The sequence below is a fragment of the Jaculus jaculus genome, chromosome 13, assembly GCF_020740685.1.
Source record: "Jaculus jaculus isolate mJacJac1 chromosome 13, mJacJac1.mat.Y.cur, whole genome shotgun sequence".
Classification (NCBI taxonomy): domain Eukaryota; kingdom Metazoa; phylum Chordata; class Mammalia; order Rodentia; family Dipodidae; genus Jaculus; species Jaculus jaculus.
Window position 1 is genome coordinate 88,112,931 of NC_059114.1, and position 23,169 is coordinate 88,136,099.

General features: G+C 49.1%; 1 protein-coding gene across 1 annotated transcript in view; it reads left to right on the plus strand.

Annotated features, from left to right (window-relative positions):
- The first annotated feature begins 1,186 nt into the window (after positions 1–1,186).
- The window catches only part of Ankh (ANKH inorganic pyrophosphate transport regulator), a 157,716-nt gene continuing 135,733 nt past the window's right edge, over positions 1,187–23,169 (plus strand). Inside the window, exon 1 of the mRNA XM_004652537.2 lies at positions 1,187–1,351. Coding sequence (XP_004652594.2) covers positions 1,256–1,351 — 96 coding nt within the window. The 5' untranslated portion in view covers positions 1,187–1,255. The remainder of the gene's footprint in view (positions 1,352–23,169) is intronic.

Below are 23,169 nucleotides of genomic sequence, written 5' to 3' on the forward strand. Positions count from 1 at the left end.
AAGGAGTCAGGTTCAGTTCCCCAGTACACAGGTAAACCAGATGCGCAAAGTGGCGCGCGCGTCTGGAGTTCATCGGCAGCAGCTGCAGGCCCAGACATGCCCATTGTTTCTTTTTCTCCCCCCTCACCCCCGTCTATCTGCCTCTTTCCCTTTCAAATAAATAAAAATAAATAAAAATTAAAATAGCATATTATGCGCTAGCTGCTGGAAGACGGTCAGCGCGTTCCCAGATCGTAACCCAGGGAGCTTGCTGGGTCCCGTGCCTGCAGCCGGCCCACCGGATCTTCCCCGGGGCCGTAGGTGTCCATCTTCCCGGGGAACGCCCGGGGAAGATGCTCCGTTCTCGGGAGAGCCCCTCCTCCGTTCCACGTCCCCCCAGCCAGAGCGGCTCCCCCGAGACGCAGCGGCCGCGAGCTCGCCGCCCTGCAGCCCGTCTCCCCTCGGCGGGGCTCCGCCCGCGCGGCGCCCGACCTTCGCAGCCCCGCCGCCCCACGCTTCCCCCCCGCTCCCGCCCGCCAACTCCCGCCACCGGGCTCGCGTCGCTGCCCGGGGCTCCTCGCGGAGGATCGGCGCGCGCTCGGGGGGCCCTGGACGCCCAGCGGCGGGAGGTGCCCCGCGCCCCGCCTCCCGCGCCCGCCCGGCTCTCCGCGGCGGCGGCGGGCGGGTCCCCAGCGCGGCGCGCGCCCCGCCGCCTCCCGCGCCGCCCGCCCTCGGGCCTCCGCGGCGAGCCCCGCAGCGCCCCCGGCGGCCGGGCGCGGAGAGGCGGCGGCGGCGGGTCCCCCTCCCGCCGGGCCCGGGGCGGGGCGGGGCGGGGTGGCCGGCGGTGTCGCGCCTCCGCGCCCGCCCCTGATTTCCTCCGCGCGGCGGCGGCGGCGGTGGCGGTGGCGGCGCCTCGTGCGCGCGGTTATTTATTTATTTCCGGGCCCCGGAGCGCTTATAATGGAGCCGCTGTCCGCAGAGCCTCCCGCCGCCGCCGCCGCCGCCGTCCCTCCTCTTTTTTCTCCCGGCAGATCTTTGTTGTGTGGGAGGCCAGCGGGGATGGACTTGAGCTCGCCGACCTCCTGCTAGAGCCGCCGCCGCCGCCGCCGCCGCCGCCGCCGCCGCCGCCCGACGCGAGCAGGAGCCGCCGCCCGAGCCGAGCCCCGGACCCCGAGCCCTCGCGCCCCTCGCCGCCCCGGCCCCGGCCCCGGCCCCGGCCCCGGCCCCGTCCTCCCGCGGCGGCAGATGTGCGTGGGGTCAGCCCACGGCGGGGACTATGGTGAAATTCCCGGCGCTCACGCACTACTGGCCCCTGATCCGGTTCCTGGTGCCCCTGGGCATCACCAACATTGCCATCGATTTCGGGGAGCAGGTAAGTCGAGCCCCGGCTGCGCCCTCTCCTGCCTCCTGGCCGAACCCCTTGCGTCCGTGCGTCTGTCCAGGCCGGCAGGCAGGCAGGCAGGCGGGCGGGAGCGGGCAGCGGCGCCCCAGCGTCCCCGGGCACCGGGCACCGTGCGCGGACTCGGGCTGGCTGTCCCCACGGTCCTGCGCGCCGGCAGCTCGGGGATGCGGGCCCGGGGGAGCCACCTGCCCCGAGCCGCCCCCACCCCAGGCCTCATCCTCCAGCCCGCCGCCTGGGCGTGGGGTGCCGGCACCCCAACACCTACCTGCCACCTACGCCAGGAGACTTTTCCCAGGTTTCTCTGGCGAGGGAAGACCGAGGCAGACGCCGGGATGGTGTGGGACTTCTCCCTTGCAGGAGCATTATGTAATTTGCGATTATGTAGCCCTCAAGTCCGTAACTACATGTAGTTTCCAATAGCGAGACTGCTGGAATTTTACTTACCCGTGGTCGGTGGTGGCCCTGGTGGTGATGTGACGATGCTGGTGGGAAAATTTCTCCTAAAATGTCTCCAAGTTGCTTTCCCCTCGTACTTCTCTTTTTTTTTTGTGTGTCATTGTTTTGGTAACTAGGTAAGGATAAGGTGGTGCCCTAAAGGTGTCTTGCTAAGCGGGCTATTGGCTATCTTTACTTTAAGATTTCTTTTTTTACGCCCACGCCTTTGGTCGGGTAAGGAAGAGAAACGTTGCTTTCTCGTCCTTGTCTCTCTCCTCTTCGTGTTTTCTCCCTGTGGCGTCATTGCACATCAACCGCCGCAGGCTCTCCGAGTCACGGGGCAGTGGTACCCTGCGCCTGGCCGACGGGAACCGTTTTTTGCAAGGCCTCCCGCGGGATGCGGTTGCATTCTGCAGCCCGGGAGACGATTTGGGGATGGGAGCTGCGTATTTTCAGAAGTCTCAGACAGACCTACTTTTTGCAGATTGGCTCGTTCCTCCTCGTTGCTCTGCCTCAAAGCAGAGCAAACGCTCTTTTGTTCAGTGTTTATTTTATTTTGGGTGGCGGTGAGGAGTTCTGAACAGATAGACAAGGGTCCAGAGGAAGGGGCAGGTGTGGTCCTCGGCACCCTAGGGAGTGAGTGAGGATTCTTTGTGAAGGTGGAGTCTGCCGGCAGTAACCAGGTACAGGAAGCAGCATTCCACACGCTTCGCAGATGATTAAGACATACAAAAATAAAAAATAAAAAAATAAATCATCTCACCCCTTTTTAAGTCTCTGGTGCGTTAAGGACAAAAGACTAGCAAAAATTATTTCAAATGTTCCTTGGATAAGTCTTGCTGATTCTAAGCCCCACTTTGTGATTTCTGTAGAAAATGTGGGCAGAACTTTTAGAGTGAAAATTCTGCTGTGAGCAAGAGACCACTGAGAGAGAGAGCTCAAAGAGCCTCATGGCACGCGACCGGATTGCTCACTGATGATCTTGGAGCTCTGCGTGGTGTGGGGGTGTGGTACCAAGAGACCTCTACATCTCATTTATCCATAGCTTCCTGACTTGCTCCAAGATTATCCACCTGTTGTGTATAGTTTTTATTTATTTATTGGTTATTTTTGGCTGTTTCAGAGAGAAAAGCTAAAATAAATATTGTGGAATATTATTACATAATTGTCAAAACCTACTATCACTTGTGTTTTTTTTTTTGTTGTTGTTGTTGTTGAGATAGGGTCACATTTTAGTTCCAGTCTGACCTGGGAATCACTCTGTAGATCAGGCTGGCCTTGAAGTCCTGCCTCAGCTTCCCAAGTGCTGGGATTAAAGGTGTGGACCACCACACCCAGCTGTTCACACATTTTTTTAAAAAAATTGCTATCAGGGCAGTAATTTAAGAGATTGGGTGGAGTCAAGTTCTACACTGGACAAGAAATTTGTGTGGAATAGAATAGTCTGCTTTATAATATTAAACAAGCATAACTATGGCTGTAGATGCTAATGCTTGTGTGAACGTAAAGGTATGTAAAAGACTGCGCTAACTATAGTATATGTAGCCTTTTAACTCCATTTCTAAAGACTGAAATTCTAAACTGTTAATCACTTCCATTCACTGATCACCAAGTATGTGCTTAAAATATGTGAGCACGTTATGTCTGAGGGATGAATGTGAGGTCCAGGCTCGGCCGGCCATATGCCTCCAGCATACAGGTCGAAATGGCAGACTTGAAGTTCAGGTTCACACTTAACCGTGGCCTACCCTGTCTTCCCACCTCGGCCTCCTGAGGCTGGGATTAAAGGTGTGCGCCACTGTGCCTGGCAGTTCTAGCTTTTCAAATCTCAGCCTAGGCCTGATTTTATTTTATTTTGTTTTTTTTTTGGTTTTTCGACGTAGGGTTTCACTGTAGTCCAGGCTGGCTATGTATTCTCAGCGGGGCTTCGAACTCACAGCGGTCCTCCTACCGCTGCCTCCGGAGTGCTGGAGTGAAAGGCGTGAGCCACCACGCCCGGCCCTAGGCCTCAATTTAATCTTCCCTGTCTGTTGAACTTTAAAGTTTTAATAGATAAAGGAGAATCACGAGCAGTCAGCAAAGGGAAACTGTAACCAAAATGTTCATGAAAGAGCTGAATTCCTCAGATATCAAGTGGAAACGATATCTAATTTTAGTAAGGTTGGTACAACTTTTGATCAAGGCAGGAGGGTAAGAAACAGCGGAGACTTCACATAACCCAGAAGTCAGTGCTTACTGTCAGAACAGTACAGAATGGTCAAGTGAGAAATAACTGATAATGTCACTATAAAGCTACCAAGGGACTGGAGAGATGGCTCAACCATTAAGGCCATTGGCTGCAAAGCCTAATGACCCTGGCTCGATTCCCCAGTACCCGCGGTAAAGCCAGATGAACAAGGTGGCACATGCGTCTAGTTTTTGCAGTGGCCAGAGGCCCTGCCATTCCCATTCTCTCTCACTGCTTGCAAATAAATAAAATATTTAAAGCAAACAAACAAACAAAACAAGACATCTGCTGGAACCATGCTAGAGAACCACAGAGTTTGGAGGACTGGAGGAGCCTGCTTCCCAGCAAGATTGCCTTCACTTAAAAAAATTAGAAATAAAAATAAAGCTACACAGAAGTCAGTGTCGACTGTCAGGACACTAGATTGGCAGGAAAAGAAGCAGAGTGCTGGGGTGTATTTTAAACAGCACCGTGCATTTCTTTTAAACGACTGAAATGTCCATTTACAAGTACAAAGCCCCAGCTTGTCTTAAAGGATGAGTTTCCCCTTTTGAAAGGTACTTAATAGCCCTTGCAATGTTAAGGACAAAGTAGAGGACAAAAGGCGGTAGGCCCCAAAACTGAGGAAGGATTACCTTAAAAGAGGAGGGTCCTCAGGGGAAGGGAGAGAGAAACAAACAAGCCCAAGAAGACAATGGCTGTGCAACATGATCAAATTACTGTAGGTTCACATATTAGCATTTTCAATTTAAAAAAAAACAAGTGTTAAAGGCCGGCCGGTGGCGCCCTTGGGAGGCTGACGTAGAAGGATTGCTGGGAGTTACATGCCAGCCTGGGTGAGCGTGAGGCCCTAGGGGAGAGGGCAGGGGCGGGGAGAAGTTCAGTGCAACTTTGCCATGAAGATCTGGAAAGACAAGTGAAAGTTACTCTGCAGAGTAATCCATCCTTTCACTCTCACTTGATCACGTGATGGGCTTTCTGTTTTGTTCCTGATGCCAGACATAGATTTCACTCTTCCCATGGAGTCATTGAATTAGGTAGGGTCCAATGTGACCGTCCAAACTTGAAGCATTTATGTAAATGAAGAATTTCGGATATGAATTGTTACAATTGCTAGAATGAGATATGACAGGAATGTGAGTGTTTCACTGGGTAATAGAGGAGGTGAGTATGAGCCAAGTACATTTCATGTCTATACACATAGATATGTCATGTTGAAACCCACTGGTGGCCCACGCCCTTAATCCCAGTGGCAGAGGTAGGAGGATCACTGAGAGTTCAAGGCCACCCTGAGATTGCAGAGTGAATTCCAGGTCAGCCTGAGCTAGAGTGAAGACCCTACCTCGAAAACAAAACAAAAAAACCCACCAAAGTTAAAGTCGGATTTTAATTGGCAGCATAATAGTTCAGACTTTGTGAACATGCTGACACTCCCTTTCTGCCTTTGCTGTATGTTACCCTGTTGTTTAAACAATGAGGTTTCTTGTTTGTGTTTTTGCAATATAAAACGTTTCAATGAGCATCTTTGTGTGATAGCTGGATAAGACGCTTTGTCTGACCGCTTTGGGCTTTATGCCTGGCATACTTTGGTGCCTATTTCAGGCTGTCATTCATACATGGAAAATGAGGTCACACCTTTCTTGCTGTCCATGTTCAGTCAAGGGCACTGTGACCTCCTTAGGCCAGTGGATCCCATCCGATCCTCACTCCCCCTGCTTTGTTTCCAGGATTCTCTTTAGATTCCTCTGGGAAGAAGCCGATTGTTTGAAGAACCACAGAGGTGCGGTCCTGTGGTTGGTTGGTTTACTCATTTGTTTATTGAGGTGGTTTGATGACCAGAGCCTAAATGCTACTTTGTCAAAAATGCGTCTTCCAAGCTTTCCTTCTCGAGCACAGTGTACCATGAGCTCTTTCTAGGAACTGATCGCGTTCTTCAAAGGCTGCTTGTGGAGTGTCCAGTAGAGGAATAGCGTTTGTGACGCGTGAGAGGTCACAGCCCGCTTTCTTTCTCACGCTTCCCCATCCGCTGGGGGGTGATGGAGCAGGTCACGTTGGAGTGGAAGGAGGAGAGTCATTCCTTTTCTGTCCTGTGTGAGCCAGAGAAATAAACCTTGTGAGAGAGGGACATTGAGGGGATAGGTACTCTGCATGCGTGCGTGCGTGCGTGTATACCATGTGTGCACGTGGAGGTCAGAGGACAGTCTCTAATGTTGGTCCTCACCTTCCCCCTGTTTTAAGACAGGATCTCCTTGCACGACTGTGTATACCAGGCTAGCTGGCCCACCATCTTCCGGAGGATTCTCTTGGCTCCACCTCCCTTCTCAATTTAGGTACATAAGGATTATGCCATTGTGCTAACACACAGTGGTTCTGGGTATTTGAATTCAGTTACTCACACACTTACCTGACAACTGCTTTATTCATTGAACCATTTCTGCAGCCCAATAGCCACGTAAAAAGAAGGGCTGGAGGAATGGCTTAGTGGTTAAGGCATGTGCCTGCAAAACCCAAGGACCCAGGTTCGATTCCCACGTAAGCCAGCTGCACAAAGTGGTGCATGCGTCTGGAGTTCATTTGCCGTGGCTGAAGGCCCTGGCACACCCATTCTAGTCTTTTGTCTGTCTCTCTATGTATCTTTCTACTTCTCTCTCTCTCAAATAAATAAATAAAAATAAAAATATATTAAATAAAGGAATGTACTGTGGTGGCGCACAACTTTAATCTTAACATTCAAGAAGGCGAAATAGAGGATCAAAATGAATTGGAGGCCAGCCTGGGCTAGAGTGAGTTTCAGGTTAGCCTGGGCTACAGCAAGACCCTGATTACAAACCACAAAAACAAAAAAGACATAAGTCAGATTTTTTTTAAGCTCCAGTGACTTTGTTAGTTCCTGTGGAGATGAATGTGAACCATATTTCTATGGCATTATCTGGATAAGAGCTATCCATGACTGCATTTTCTTTGTAATCTTAGGGTGGCCTCCAATGCACGGCGATCCTCCTACCTCTGCCTCCCAAGTGCTGGGGTTCAAGGTGTGCGCTGCCACGCCCGGCCTTCCTTATCCTTTTAAGTGCAAAATGTAGTTTTCTTTATTCTTTTAAAGAAAATATGAAAATTTGTTTACCTATATTTTGTAATTCTTCCAAGCTAACCTGAAACACTGTAGCCCAGGCAGGTCTCAGACTCATGGCAATCTTTTACACCAGCTTTCCAAGTGCGGAAATTAAAGGCGTGAGATATTATACCTCATTATTATTATTTTTATTTATTTGAGAAAAAGGCAAATATATATATATATATATATATATATATATATATATATATATATATATAGAGAGAGAGAGAGAGAGAGAGAGAGAGAGAGAGAGAGAGAGAATGAGGGTTTCACTGCAAATGAACTCCAGACACATGTACCACCTACCTCATCTGGCTTACGCAGGTACAGGGAAATCAAACCTGGGTCCTTAGGCTTTGCAGACAAGCACCTTAACTGCTAAGCCATCTCTCTGGCCCTTTATGTCTTTATTATATGAAAAATAGTATGTAAGATATATCATAACATGTTTGTAGGCCTGTGAATATCTCCCTTGTGGTGGGTATTCAAAACGTTCAACAAAAGCCAGGCGTGGTGGCATACTCCTTTAATCCCAGAACTTGGGAGGCAGAAGTACGAGGATCTCCATGACTTTTGAGGCCACCCTGAGACTACATGCTGAATTCCAGGTCAGCCTGGGCTAGAGTGAGACCCTACCTCGGAAAAAAACAAAACAAAACAAATTTCTTTTTAGGTCATACATTTACTTTTGCCAGTTTCTGCTAGCCAGGTGGCAAGTGATAGGTTTCTTTCTTGCTGTGTAATGTGTTCACCTAACCTCTTCAATTATAATGACAAAAATGCAATAAAAATAACCAATTCACATAGTGAATTCCAGGTCAGAGTGAAACCCTACCTTGAAAAACTAAAAGAAAATTAAAAAAAAAAAAAAAACAACAACTCAATGAGGTGAGTTTACATTCGAGCTTTCTGCCTTGGGACTATCTGGTCTGTGCCCAGGAAACTAAAATTCATTAGCATGGCAAGAAAAATGATGAATCATTCACTGTGGCCTCTGGGGAACAGCACATATGCAACCTGTGACACTTGAATTCCTTCATTCTACTTCGGTTCTAGAGGGTTCTAGAGTCAAGGTCAGCGAAGTGACCTTAGAACGAGAGAAGGAAGCATGGCTATATTTAACACAACCCCTGCCCTCCCGTTGCTTGAAAATGCACAGGAGACACCCTTGAAATCAGCAGCACAGAGCAGGCGTCTCTCTGGCAGGCACAGTGGACAACAGCCCAGCTGCCCTGTTCAAGGTGCCTGTGTAGTTGCAGCCGAGCGGTAATCTGATGCCTGCTGGCGACAGCAGCTGCCAGGTGAGGTAGCCTCCTGCCTCTTCTGAAAGCTCTTGTCACCAGAGCCCTGCTCCAGTCTGCAGGGGTGAAGGACGGGGGAAGTACAGGCTTCCCACCAAGCCATGCGCTTTGATTTTTTGCTATTTCCATGGCTTCGAGAGCATTCTGTTCCTAGTCTAACATCCAAGTACAAGTGATGGATGTTATGAGAATAGATGAGAGTGTTTTGATTTTTTTTTTGTTTGTTTGTTTGTTTTTCAAGTAGGGTCTTGCTCTAGCCCAGGCTGACCTGGAATTCACCATGTAGTCTCAGGGTGGCCTCCAACTCATAGTGATCCTCCTACCTCTGCCTCCCAAGTGCTAGGATTAAAGGAGGTGTGTGCCACTACACCTGGCTAAGCTTTTATTTTAATATTTTATTTTTATTGATTTATTAGAGAGAGGGAATGGGTACCCCAGGACCTCTAGCTAATGCATATGAACTCCAGATGCATGTACCTTGTGCACCTGGCTTATATGGGTCCTAGGGAATTGAACCTGGGTCCTTAGGCTTCGCAGGCAAAATCCTTAACTGCTAAGCCATCTCTCCAGCCCAACAGATGAGTTTTGTGGGTTTTAAAAAAATATTTTTTTACTGACTGCCAAGCAGAGAGGAGGAATGAAAGGACGAAAATAAACTTGCCAGGACCTCTTGAAACTGCAGATGAACTCCAGAAACATGCACCACTTTGTGCATCTGGCTTTATGTGGGTACTGGGGAATCAAACCCTGGTTGTCACATGTTGCAAGCAAGTGTCTTTAACCACTGAGCCATTTCTCCAGCCCAACAGATGGATTTAAAAGCCACAAGAATAACATTTAAGAGTTACCTCAAACAAGGGTTCTGGTTTACAACCTTATGTGATTTCTTCATACTGAAAGTATTTTTGAAGTCTATCCTAAGAAGGCCAATAATTTGGTTGTTTTTCAAAGCCAAGAAGTTATTTGCTGGCTATGAAACAGCCTGTGTATTGCCAGAGCCATCTTCCCAGCAGCTTGCATTTTGTTCCAGGGAATGAATGGCACAAGATCCTTGGAGACTGGTTGACCTACTCTGCTTCTAGGTGGGGTTGTACATGTCCCTTCAAGTTAGTTCCTAGGTCCTCACTGTTTTCCAGATGTTCAGAATTTTTGTTGTGGTGGTGGTTTTGTGTTTTGAGACATGGCCTGAAACTCTTCCTCACGCCCGGGCCTCCGCAGCGCTGGGATCATAGGTTACGCACCTCTGCACTCATCACTGGTGTTCCCAGTTTCCATGAGCTACCCTGCAACACCTGTGTAACCGCTCTGGCCTTTGGACAGGTCAGCCTCCCGTGTGCCGGGCTCAGCCACCGACTGACCTTGCTGTCCCCAGCCTCAGGCTGTCAAGGGGTGCAGTTCCTTATCTCAGAGCACAAGAGATGCATTGTGGGGCTCCACCCGCACACCACACCCAGCCCTAGAGCACCACACACACACCCCGCTCACACCCTGCGCAACCCCTCCTTTCCTGGCCTCTGAAATCTAGAGCCTCTGAGTGGGGTGGGGGGGGAGGGAAGGGAAGGTAAAAGGTGAGAATCCTGGAATGGAAATTTCAACACCAAGTAGAAACATAATAGCCAGGCACCTTAAGGCACTAAACTGAAATTATGGCTGTCAAACAAACGCCTGTTGGTTACCACTGCTGCTCTGGGGAGAGCAAGATGAGGCGAGACCCAGAAGGCGCCATTCAGAGTTGTGATTACAGTCTTCAGAGCAGGAGAGACTCACTCTGGAGCGTCCTTTTTTAAATTAGGACCCCCCCCCCCAAAACTAAAAAGAAACCGTTTTGTTTTTGCCCCGTAGGGTCAGGCTGACCTGGAATTCACTCTGTAGTCTCAGGGTGGCCTCGAACTCACAGCGATCCTCCTACCTCTGCCTCCCAAATGCTGGGATTAAAGGCGTGCGCCACCACGTGATGCTTTTTTTTTAAAATAGAGCATCAAGTCAGGGAAGCATCCGAGGCTCTGGCTTGTCTTTAGGTTTAGGGGCATCTGTTTTGTGTGTCCAAGATGATGCGCTGCCTTTTGAACAACCCTCGGAGCCTCAGCCCCTAATAAAGAATGATAGTGTGGGGAATCTGAAGTTGCACATTGAAAATGTATCTCTGTGACTTCTGAGGATGTTAAGAAGTTTTTATTTATTTATGTATTTTTAAAAATTTATTTATTCATTTGAGAGAGAAAGAGGGAGAGAGAGAGAATGGGCACACCAGGGCCTCCAGCCACTGCAAACAAACTCCAGGTGTGTGCGCCTCCTTGTGCATCTGGCTAACGTGGCTCCTGGGGAATCCAACCTGGATCCCTGGCTTTGTAGGCAAATGCCTTAACCGCTAAGCCATCCTTCTAACCCTTGATCTTTTTTTTTTTTTCTTGAGGTAAGGTCTCACTGTAGCCCAGGCTGACCTAGAACTCACTATGTCGTCTCAGGGTGGCCTTGAACTCACGGTGATCCTCCTCACCTCTGCCTCCCAAGTGCTGGGATTAAAGGCCACCACATCTGGCATTTTAAGTAGTTTGTCAGGAAAGTCACCATGACGAGGTATGGCTAAACTTGACATTTATGGAGACAGTCTGCGCAGAAGAGGTTAACAAGCAGCCATGCTTAATAAGAGGAGAGAACAGTCACCTCTTTATGGTTCCAGCCAAGTCCAATGTCACGGTCACAGCAAGTCCTACAGCCTGCCTGATGGAAAGGGTAGGGTATTACTCTCTTTCAGACCTTACTTCTGGGTGTCCTATGTTCCCTCACAGCCTTCCAGGGACCTTGTTTCTTGGGATGGGGGATGGTTCTAGATGAGGCATTGCATCACCTGGACGACACCTGTCCCTGAACCTGACCTGCAACAAGGCACACCTTATTTTTCCACTCCTGCGCCAAGGTGTGACGCCACCTGGACTCAAAGCTGTCATGCTCAGTTTCGTGTTTTGTTTTTTTTGAGAGAGAGAGAGAATTGGTGTGCCAGGGCCCCAGCCGCTGAAATCGAACTCCAGACACGTGTGCCACCTGGTGTACATGTGCCGTCTTGTGCTTGCTTCACCTCTGTGTATCTGGGTTACGTGGGATCTGGAGAGAGATTGGACATGGGTCCATAGGCTTTATAGGCAAGCACCTCAACTGCTACATCATCTCTCCAACCCTGTGGGTTTTTTTGTTTGTTTGTTTGTTTGTTTGTTTTGTTTTTTCAAGGTAGGATCTCACTCTAGCACACTCTGACCTGGAATTCACTGCATAGTCACAGGGTGGCCTCGAACTCACAGCGATCCTCCTACCTCTGCCTCCCAAGTGCTGGGATTAAAGGTACAGGGTTCCATTGTTTTTTTTTTTTTTAAGTACTTAAAAATTTATTTATTTATTTATTTATTTATTTACTTACTTATTTGAGAGAGAAAGAGGCAGAGAGAGAATGGGTGCACCAGGGCCTCCAGCCACTGCAGATGAACTCCAGACACATGCGCCCCCTTGTGTATCTGGCTTACGTGGTTCCTGGGGAATGGAACCTGGTCCTTTGGCTTTGCAGGCAAACACCATAACCGCTAAGCCGTCTCTCCGGCCCACAAGCACTACTAAACTGCTAACCAGTCACTTACGTGCATCACAGGATAATGCTCTACAACCAGTCCTGGGTTTTCCTTTCCTGGTTTGGCTCATGGACTTACTTCTGTAGGACTAGGTGAGTGGGGTTAGGTGGGTTTCAGTTGCCTGTACCCCAGAGAGATGCCGGCTCCCATGGGCTCAAGTCCAAGGAACGTGCATTCTTTTCACGAGTTCACTGAATTAACACACGGGAGGGCATGGGGAACCATATAAAGCACTTGCTGTGAGCTTGGCAAGGGGCATGCACCATGAGCTGTCACCTCTGCCTTGAAGCGGAATGGATGAATAGCTGTGGCCTGTGGAGGCCGGCCTGGCTGATTGATGGCTCCTGCTCAGCCGCCTAGGGGAACGGTACTGGCAGTTTTGTACAGAAATGCAGAATTTGTGATGCTTGGAGGGAATGGAAGGAGGAGCGGCTGTCTCTTCTGTCATGCTCACCAGAGCTGCTCATCTTTTTTTTTTTTTTTTTTTTTTTTTTGAGGTAGTGTAGTCTCAGGCTGGCCTTGAACCCACAGTGATCCTCCTACCTCTACCTCCCAAGTGCTGGGATTCAAGGCGTGTGCCTCCATGTCGGGCAGACGCTTTAAAAAAAAAAAAAGATTTTATTTCTATTTATTTATTTGAGACAGAGGAGAGCGAGAGAAAGAGAGAGAATGGGTGCATCATGGCCTCTAGCCACTGCAAACCAACTACAGACGCATGTGCCACCATGTGCATCTGTTTTTCGTGGGACCTGGAGAATCGAACCTGGGTCCTTAGGCTTCGCAGGCATGCGCTTTAACCACTAACCCGTCTCTCCAGTTCTTGGATTCACCGCTTACGGTACACCTCGGCAAAAGGAAGTGAGAGAAGAGGGGAGCAGAAGGGCTTTCTTTTTTTTTTTTTTTAATTTTTATTAACAGAAGGGCTTTCTTATGAGTGCAGGTGTGACGTTTGCTCCCGTGGCCGCCCTCTGGTAGCTGCTCATCAGAGCACGGCACGCTGTGTAGGAAGAACGCAGATCGCTGGTAGCCAGAACCCGTAGATTTGACTTTTTTCCCCCAAAGGGGGGGTTTCACTTTAGTCCAGGGTGACCTGGAACTCACTCACTCTGTTGCACCAGGCTGGCCTTGAACTCACAGCGACCCTCCTACCTCATTCTGAGCGCTGGAAATAAAGGCGTTTGGCACCTGTGTTTGACTGTGTCCATTGGCTTTGTGACCTTGGATCGTGAACTCTATGGCCTTCAGCCTTATTCTGTGGTCGGATAACGCAGATCAAGAGTTGATGTGCCTTTGCTGCTGCTGCTGAAGGTGCCGATGGGTGCAGACACGCAGGGGGCGTGTGAGGCGCTGCACGTGCGGGCTCGCGTGGCTCAGAGGAGCCTGGAATGCTGCAGCCACTCCCATCTGTCTGTGAACTCTCTGGACGGACTTCTTGCCTTGTGTGCAGTTATTTGCATTGTGGGGTTTCTTAAGCCAGAGCCAGCTGGGCTAAGGGCATCCAAACATGCAAATGGCAAAGAATGGAAACACTTGGATTTTGCTGCATGTATGTTAGTATATGGTTCCTCTCCTCCGACTTTGGGGAAAAGACATTTGAGGCTGGATTTTTTTAGTCATGTATTTTTAATTGAATAAATGCCTGAATTTATGTCATGCGTTTCTACTTTTTTTTTTTTAAATAAAGAAATGCTTGTTTGAGAGGGAAAGGGGGAGAATGGGCACACTCAGACCTCCTGCCACTGCAAACCAACTCCAGACATATGTGCCACTTTGTGCACCTGGCTTTATGTGGGTACTGGAGAATCAAACCTGGGCCATCAGGCTTTGCAGGCAAGCTCCTTTAACCACGGAGCCATCACCTCAACCCTGAGTCATGTGTTTCTTGAAATGATGGGTAAATTTTAAGTTTCATTATGAACTACTGTTTGCACCATCAACCCCTTCTCTAACCTCACCTTAGAAAGGGGAGCAAGCATTTCTGACTTTTGTCAACAGTTCTTACAGTAACACACCAGCATACTTGGAGATGATGCACGGTAGATGTTTAAGGAGCTGTCTTCCCTGGGCACGTGCTGTGTTATGCAGGAGAGTTTTCATTATTAAAGAATGGGGAGGGCTGGACAGATGGCTTAGTGGTTAAGGCTGTTTACTGCAAAGCCTAAGGACCCAGGCTCGATTCTCCAGGTCTCACGTTAGCCAGATGCACATCATGGTGCATGCATTTGGAGTTCGTTTGCAGTGGCTAGAGGCCCTGGTGTGCCTGTTCTCTCTCTCTCTCTCTTTCTCTCACTCTGTGTCTAAAAATAATAAAAAAAGAATGGGGAATATGGAGCCTAGAGACCAACAATGTATTCATGAACTGCTTTGTTCAACGCTTATGACATCCCAGGTATAATACTGTCAATAATGATAGAAAATCAGGCATAAACAGTGTAGTCCTGGCCAAGGCAGGAGGCTCACTTAAGTGCAGGAATTTAAGGCCCGCCAGGTTTCCACAAATAAGAAAAAGAAATCAGGAAGGAGAGAGAGCAGTGATTGCTGGTAGGGCATGCGCCGAAAAGTGGGAGCAAGGGGGAGCCCATCCCAGAATCCTACAGGAGGAGCCCGAGTTGCTCTTTGTACGCTGCGATGCAGAGGTGATTGTGTGTCCCGTTCTGGAAGGATGCTTCCTGCCGAGGAGGGAAACCCGGTGGCTTCAGCAGGAAGAGGGCTGGCAGAGCGGCAGGCGGTGAAGATGGCAGGCCTGGTCAGGACCAGTCAGTCAGGGCGTGTGCTTGGGTTTGTTCTTAAGCAGAAGGGAACAGAGGTGCTTCTCCCGTAGGGGACGGCGTGCTGGGATTTGCGTACTTGATAGATAATTGTGGCTTTAGAGTGGCTAGTAAGTTGGAGAGAAGTGAGAATCTGAGGCAAAGAGACCAAATAGGGGGTGACTGTTGCAGCCACCAACCACCAGGCAGGTGTGTGGCCTACATTGGGGTTGAGCCGTGGGCAAGGTGGTGGTGGGCGGACGCTGAAAAAGAAGCCAGCCTAATTAATGTCAGATGGACGTGGGCAAGACTGGCTTGGATGGGGTGGGAAGGAAAGGGCAGATGGCTGGGCTGCCAGAGTTTTAGAGTTTAGCCGGGCGTGGTGGCGCACGCCTTTAATCCCAGCACTCGGGAGAGGCAGAGGTAGGAGGATCGCTGAGAGTTCGAGGCCACCCTGAGACTCCATAGTGAATTCCAGGTCAGCCTAGACTAAACCAAGACCCTACCTGGGCGGGACGTTGGGGGGGGGGGTGTTGGGTCGGAGTGAAAAGTTCTGATTTGGCCATTGTTTTTGTTTTATTTATTTACTTTTGAGGCAGGGTCTCCCTCTTGTCCACTCTAGCCTCAGGCGGCTCTGAAACTTACTGCAGTTCTCCTTCCTCGATTGGAACTAAAAGCCCCGCCCCACCATGCCTGATTTGCCATTGTTAATTTTTTTTTAATAAAGTTTAGGAAAATGTTTTAAATCGCTTATCTGAAAGAATACAAATCATGGAGCCGGGCCTGTGAAGTGCTTGCCATGCAAACATGAGAGCCTGAGTTCAGCTCTCCAATACCCATGTAAGATGCCAACTGTGGTGACATGCCCCTGTCATTCCACCTGGGCCTAGCAGAGACGGGGGCCTCCCTGGGCCTTGCTGCCTAGCTAGTCTAGTTGAATTGGTGAATCCCCAGTTCAGCAGCCAACCCTGTCTTTTTTTAAAAAAAAAAAAACAGCCATTAAGAAGACGCTTGAAGTTGATCTGTAACCTCCACATGCGTGCACACCACATATGCACGTGCCTGCAAGAATGCGCATCGAGTGAAGAGTTATGATAAATACTGAGTCCGCAGTTAGTTAGCGCCCTGTCGCATCCGTGCACACGCACGCCCCTTTAGTACATTCTGCGTGTACAGGAGTTTTCTAGAGCTCCTTTTTACCTGAGGGTCCGTGTTATGAGTTTTCATTTACTGCTTCATTACGATAGTCAGTTCTTAGTCTTAATGAAATAATGACAGAGAAAATTCAAAACTGTAACCGTTTGGCATTGAAACTCATGCCCCACTAGGGCACATCCGGGTGCCTGTCTGGGTTGAATTTGGTGACACTTTCTTTAACCCTGTCTTCCTGTATGTGACGGCTTGCTGTATAAAGGGCAAGAGGTGGTCTAGTCTTAGAGGACGTCTTCTCATGGCTTTAGGTTTCTTTGCTTGCTTTTAATGTTAACTATCTACTCAGGTCTGCCTGTAGTTTATAAACTACATCCGGAGTGCACTTTTGCAGGACCTAGTGGCGCACACCTTTAATCCCAGCACTCAGGAGGCAGAGGTAGGAGGACTGCTGTGAGTTTGAGGCCGGCCTAGGACTACAGAGTGAGTTCCAGGTCAGCCTGGGCCACAGTGAGACCCCACCTCAAAAAAAAAAATCCCCCAAAGAATGCATTTTTCACCCATATTTATATATGTGCATAAATTGTAGCTAGGTCTCCAAGCCACTCTATCATACGTGTGTAATTCATAATGTTATTAAAGTAGTAGCCAGGCGTAGTGGCACTCATATGTAATCCTGGTGCAGGAGAGGCTGAGGCAGAAGGATCACAAATTCTAGGCCATCTTGGGCTATACAGTAAAATCCTGTCTCAAAAATAAGTAAATAAATATGGAGCTAGGAAGAGCTCTCAGTGCTTAAAAGTGAAAAGCCTGATGGCCCTGGGTTCAATTCCTAAGCTTCCCTCCGAAGCCCGACACAAGTGTCTGGTATTCACTGGCAGCAGTGAGAGGCTCTGGCATGCCCACCTCCCCCACGTGCAAATTATATATACAGATATATATGCAGTGAGCCCGAGTAGAGAGCTATCTTGTAGGACAGATGTGATTGGCAGAAGCAGAAGTATGGAAAATATTTGTCTCCCCCCTATGAGCAGCCAGATATTTTAGAAAATATATTTTAATTTTTTATTTATTAGAGAGAGGCAGATAGGTGTGTCAGGGCCTCCAGCTACAGCAAACGAACTCTAAACATGCGCCACCTTGTGCATCTGGTTTCCGTGGGTCCTGGGGGAATTGAACCTGGGTCCTTTGGCTTTGCAGACAAGTGCCTTAATCACTAAGCTATCTCTCCAGCACATTTGGGGGGGGATTTTTTGAGGTGAGGTCTCACTAGCTCAGGCTGACCTGAAATTCACTGTACCGTATAGTCTCAGGGTGGCCTCGAATTCATGACGATCCTCCTACTTCTGCCTCTCTAGTGCTGGGATTAAAGGCATGTGCCACACCGCCTGGCTTCCAGCCCCCCTTTTTTTCAAATATATTTAATTTGTTTATTTGAGAAAGAGAGAGAAAATACTTTATTTTTATTTATTTGAGAGAGGGGCAGGCAGAGATAGAATAGGCACACAAGCTTCCTGCCAGCTGCAAACGAATTCCAGTCACATGCCATCTTGTGTATGTGGCTTATGTGGATACTGGGGAATTGTACCTGGGTCCTTAGGCTTCGCAGGCGCCTTAACTGCTAAGTCCTCTCTCCAGCCCAGCTGGTTTAATTATAATGGAAGGTGGGAAGTAGGTTGGTGCCCAGGTTCATGAAAATTGTATTCACTTTTTAAAAAAAATTTTTTTAATTTTTTAATTAAAAAAAATTTTTTTTTATTTAATTGTTTGAGAGAGAGAAAGAGGCAGATAGGTGGGAGGTGGGGAGAAAATGGGCATGCCAGGGCCTTCAGTCACTGTAAACAAACTCTGGATGCATGTACCACCTTGGGCATCTGTCTTAATGTGAGTCCTGGGGAATGGAACCTGGATCCTTTGGCTTTGTGGGCAAACGCCTTAACTGCTAAGCCATCTCTGCAGCCCAAGATTATATTCATTTAGAATCAAAATGTCTTGTGGATGAACAGAACTCATCGTTGTGATTACAGTCATTTGATTGAGCAAAGGGGAGGCAGGCTCTCAGGGGACAGCTTGGCAAGACAGGGGAGCTGGGAGGAAGCCCGTGAGACAGACCTTGGGTGGAGGTGACAGATGAGAAGAGGGGTATCCCCTGCAGAGTGTTACGGAACTCCTGCCCTCCTGGGGTATCTTGCACCCAGGATGCCTGCAGCGTCTCTCTGCTGGGCTGGGGGAGTGGGGTGGGGGGAAGATACTGTGTCTTCTGTCATTAACAAGGGAAGGCAATTCCTTCAGGGGACCATGAATCCCCAGCTGTAACTGGGTGTGAATTCTGAGTGGCACATTTTCTGCAAAAGCCACAAGTATAAGTATATTTAAAATGTTTTAGCAGTGAAAACTCATTTCCCCAAGCAATGCGTGTGCTGATTGCCACTTTTAGCAGTTACTTGGAAATTCATGCTCTGTGATTCATTGTGACCCAGTCATGTCCTGTATGCCTGGCAGATTTCCAAGGACCTTGTCACTTTCACATTGTGTTTCCCTTTTCCTCAATTATTCCTCAAGGGACACTCAGTCTTAATTTTAATTGTGTGAGTAGATTTTAAAACATTTACCTATATCCTTTGATTTAAGCTTACATACACCATTGTTCAGTTGGTACTTTTGTGCCAGGAGAGGCCGAGGTAGGAGGATCACTGTGAGTTCAAGGTCAGTCTGACTCTACATAGTGAGTTCCAGGTCAGCCTGGGCTAGCGCGAGACCTATCTTAGGGGGGAAAAATGCCAGATATAGTGGCGCGCGCCTTTAATCCCAGCACTCTGGAGGCTGAGATAGGAGGGATGCTGTGAGTTCAAGGCCAGCCAGAGACTACATAGTGAATTCCAGGTCAGCCTGACCTAGAGTAAGACCCTACCTTGAAGAAACAACAACAGGTATTTTCTTGAAAAGTAATATAAAAAGCAACATTCAATAGCAAGAAACCCATTAAGGTACTTGGAAACTAAACATTCAAATGAGGATTTGGGAAACAAAAATATTTTCTGTAATTGAAACATGGTCATTTTGTAAAAGAAACATCTATATATATGTGCATACATATCCTATATAACATAATATATATTACTTATGCCTTCTTGAGGACCAGTCATGTCATCTCCAGTGTATGACAGGTGCTTTGTATTGGGTGTGTAGAAAACAAATGCTTGCTGGGTGTGTTGGGCCATATCCATAACCCTGGCATTCAGGAGGCAGTCTGAGCTACCGTGTGAGTCCCAAGGCAGCCTAGGGTCCTGAGATATGACACTATATCTCTAAAATGGATTTAATCCTTTTTTAGTATTCTTATTTATTTATTTAATAGAGGGAAAGAGAGATCATGGATGTTCCAGGGCCTCCCGCCACAGCAGAAGTCCAGACGCATGCACCACTTGGTGCATCTGGCTTTATGTGGGTACTGGGGCATGGGACTCGGGTTGCTGGGTTTTGCTGACAAGCGCCACCACCGCGCCATCTCTCCAGCCCTGTAACATGTGTTCTCAATGGCACGGGCATAAGGAGAGTGATGCCACCAGCAGATGTCTATAGAAAGCATACCTGGGTATGAGGGCGCCCTGGCCAATGGCCACCTTAATTTCTTTCCTCCAAGACAGCCCCTTCCCTCGCCCCCCCCGCGTGAGGCTTCTTAACGGGGTTCCTGTTGTAGCTTGGGGAGGGGGAGCAGAGCCTAGACTCTACTCTTGGTGTTACAGACTGACCCAGCTGGCCTCCCCTTCCTCTGGGCGCCAGGAGTCCGACGCCTCCTTCCTTCCCCCTTTAAAGAAGCTGTGCGCAGTCATAATGAAGGAGGTGAGGACACTAGCCACCACCCAGCCTCAGCAGGACTTGGTATCCTGCAGATCCGGCCCACATCCTCGTGGGACTGGGCACATCGATGTTTTGCCCATCAGTGTACCTAACACGTGCCTTGGACTTGCCCCTCCTGGCCCTGCCCCAGCTTCCTCTAAACTAGCGCAGGTGTGGCTCCTCCTCCTGATGGGCTTGCCACCCCGTCTTCAAATCTCCCCTTGGGCTTGCACTGGCCGTGCCTTCTGGCAGACACTGCCGTTTTCCTGCTTTCAGCACCTTTTCATAAGTCAGGTCTGTTTTAAAGATTCTTTTTTTCCACTTCCAAGCATTCATTAGTTTCAGATTAAGGTGCCCTGGTTGCCACTGTGATGAATTCCTTTCCTCCAAAGGAGGTGGAGAGGGAGTCCTTGCATTGATTGTGCTCCACCTTCCCCATTTTGTGGGGTGCTATGCCTCTGCTCCTGTGTTCCCACGAAGCCCTGGAGTAGCTGCTGCGTGACGCTGGCTGTCCTCATTTGTACAACTTGGCACACAGTGGGACCTTCACAGGGACTCTCTCCTCCCCTGTCCTTCATTCTTTTTCTCTCTCTGAGACTGGGTCTGTGTAGCTCAGCTTGGCCTTGAACTAACAATCTTCATGCCTCAACCTTCTAACATGGCTAGCAGTTACAGGCATGGCCATCACATCTGTCTTGAAAACCCATTCTTGGGCTGGAGAGATGGCTTAGTGGTTAAGATGTTTGCCTGCAAAGCCTAAGGACCCAGGTTCAATTCCACAGGACCCAAGATAAGCTAGATGCCCAAGGTGGCACATGTGTCAAGAATTAGTTTGCCAAGGCCCTGGTATGCCCATTCGCCATCTCTCTATCTGCATCTTTCTCTCTCCCAAATAATTTCTTGTTTTCTGAGGTAGGTTCTCATGCAAGCCCAGGCTGACCTGGAACTCACTTTAGCCTCAGGCTGCCCCAGACTCATTGCAATCCCCTACCTTTGCCTCCCGAGTGCTGTGATTAAAGCTGTATGCCACCACTCCCAGCTCAAGAAACAATTTCTAAAAGGTATTATATTTACTTATTTGCCTGTGTGAGCTTGTGGTAGAGGGTGGATGGTTGCACCAGTCTCCCACCATTGCAAATGCACATCAGATGCATGGGCCACCGTTTTTTGTGTCTGCTTTTCCATGGATACTGGTGACTTAGACCCAGGGCCACAGGCTTTGCAAACAAGTGACTGCAACCACTGAGTCATCTACTCAGCGCTGAAAGTCAATTTTATTCTTGTGTTTGGTGAGGTTTTCTGGTGCAACAGTTTTTGTGACATAATCTGTTAAGGGAGCAGAGTCAGAGGGTTCTGAGTCAGCAGCAGATGTCAGTTCCAGAGGGAGGTGAGAGGGCAAGGTGGGAAGGGGTGCGGAGGGACTGTGACCCCGCAGCCCTGGAAGGCTCAGGAGGACCCAGGGGACGGATGGCCGTCTTGGCTGGAGACTAGTGTGAATTGTCAACCGGAACCCGACCAGCGGGCTTGGCCTGTTCAAGTGTGGTTGGGAGGGACGGAACAGCCTGATGTGAAGGAGCGTTGAATGGGCTGAGACTTTTCGTGCCGTGTTATACCGTGGGTTGCAGAAATGCGGCCGGGCCAGAGCTGCGCTGACCTCACGGAGCTCTGAAGACCAGCACACCGCCCTGTTCGCAGATGCACCTGCCCTCCGTCTGTCGAATGTATAGCTTAATAAGCTGCGGCAGTTTTGCGTGCAGATCCCGTACGCAACGGCTCCTTTTGGACGGCCTGCATGGAGTCACTGTAGCAGGGAGAGCCCTCCCTTTGGTGTGGGAATCCGGACTGTGCGGTCACTGCCATCACAGAGAGGAAGGGTGTGGCCAAACAGAGCAGGGGCACCTTCCCTCCCCAGCTTCTCATGAAGGTGCTAAGAGAAACGCCCCTGACCGACCGGGAAGAAATCTGACCTCCGATACAACATGCACCAAGCTCTGCAAGACTGGGGTACAGGAGCAAGTCCGAGGGAAAAAGACAGGGCTAGACCCATGCCCACGATAGCTGCTGGCTGAGATCATTTTGTTGTTGTTGTTTCGAGGTAGGGTCTCACTGTAGCCCAGGCTGACCTGGAATTCACTATGGAGTCTCAGGGTGGCCTCGAACTCACAGCGATCCCCCTACCTCTGCCTCCCGGGTGCTGGGATTAAAGGCGTGCGCCACCACACCCGACTGAGATCATTTTAAAACCAAATGTTTCCTTCCAGAGGTTATTAAATCACTGGCTGTGTAACCTTAGCAACATTTGGATAGCCTTCTGTTGTTTGATGTTTCCCCTCGGCATGATATACGGTATTTACAGACTGAATGAACTGAGCTAGATTATGTTAAAAACGGAATGCAAGCGCGAGGGCCTGGTTCACCCAAGTTCCTTGCCCAGCACCCGTGTAAACAGCTGGGTGTGGCCACGCACACCTGTAACCCTAGTTCTCTGGGGAACAGAGACTGGAGAACACCTGGGACTCATGAGTCAGGCAGCTCCAGGCTTAGGGAGAGAGTCTTGTCTCAAGAAAACAAGCAGGAGAGTGGGAGAAGGACACCCCATGTTCTCTCCTCTGGCCTCCGCAAATGCAGAAGGGGCACATTTGCACAAACATGAGCATATACCACATAGACACACATTCAAAAAAATGGGAGCTGGCAGGATGGCTTAGCGGTTAAGGTGTTTGCCTACAAAGCCAAAGGACCCAGGTTCGATTCCCTAGGGCCCATGTTAGCCAGATACATAAGGGGCCGCATGCATCTGGAGTTGATTTGCAGTGGTTTGCGCCCATTCTCTCTCTCTTCCTTCCTCCCTCCTTTGTCAAGTAAATAAATAAATAAAAATGAAGTATTAATGGATTGGAGGATTACTGTGAGTTCCAGGCCAGCCTGGGACTACAGAGTGAATTCTAGGTCAGCCTGGGCTAGAGTGAAACCCTACCTGGAAAACTCAAAAACAAAAACAGAATCAAAAATAAGAACAAAACAAACAAACAAAAAGACAAACCCACAACCTTAAGAAGTGAAACATGGCTTTGCCATGGGGAGTGACAGTGAGCTTCTAACTGAAGCTGTAACTCCATCTGGGTCAGCCTGACAGGGTCCCATGTCATTGCACAGCGTCACTCAGGATGGATAACAGCAAAGCACAAAAACATTTTTCTTCTTCTGTCTCCATCTTGAGGGCTCTGCAAGTTTTCTTTCTTTTTCTTTCTGGTTTTTTGAGGTAAGGTTTCACTCTATCCCAGGCTGACCTGGAATTTGCTATATAGTCTCAGGGTAGCCTCGAACTCTCAGTGATCCTCCTCCTCTGCCTCCCGA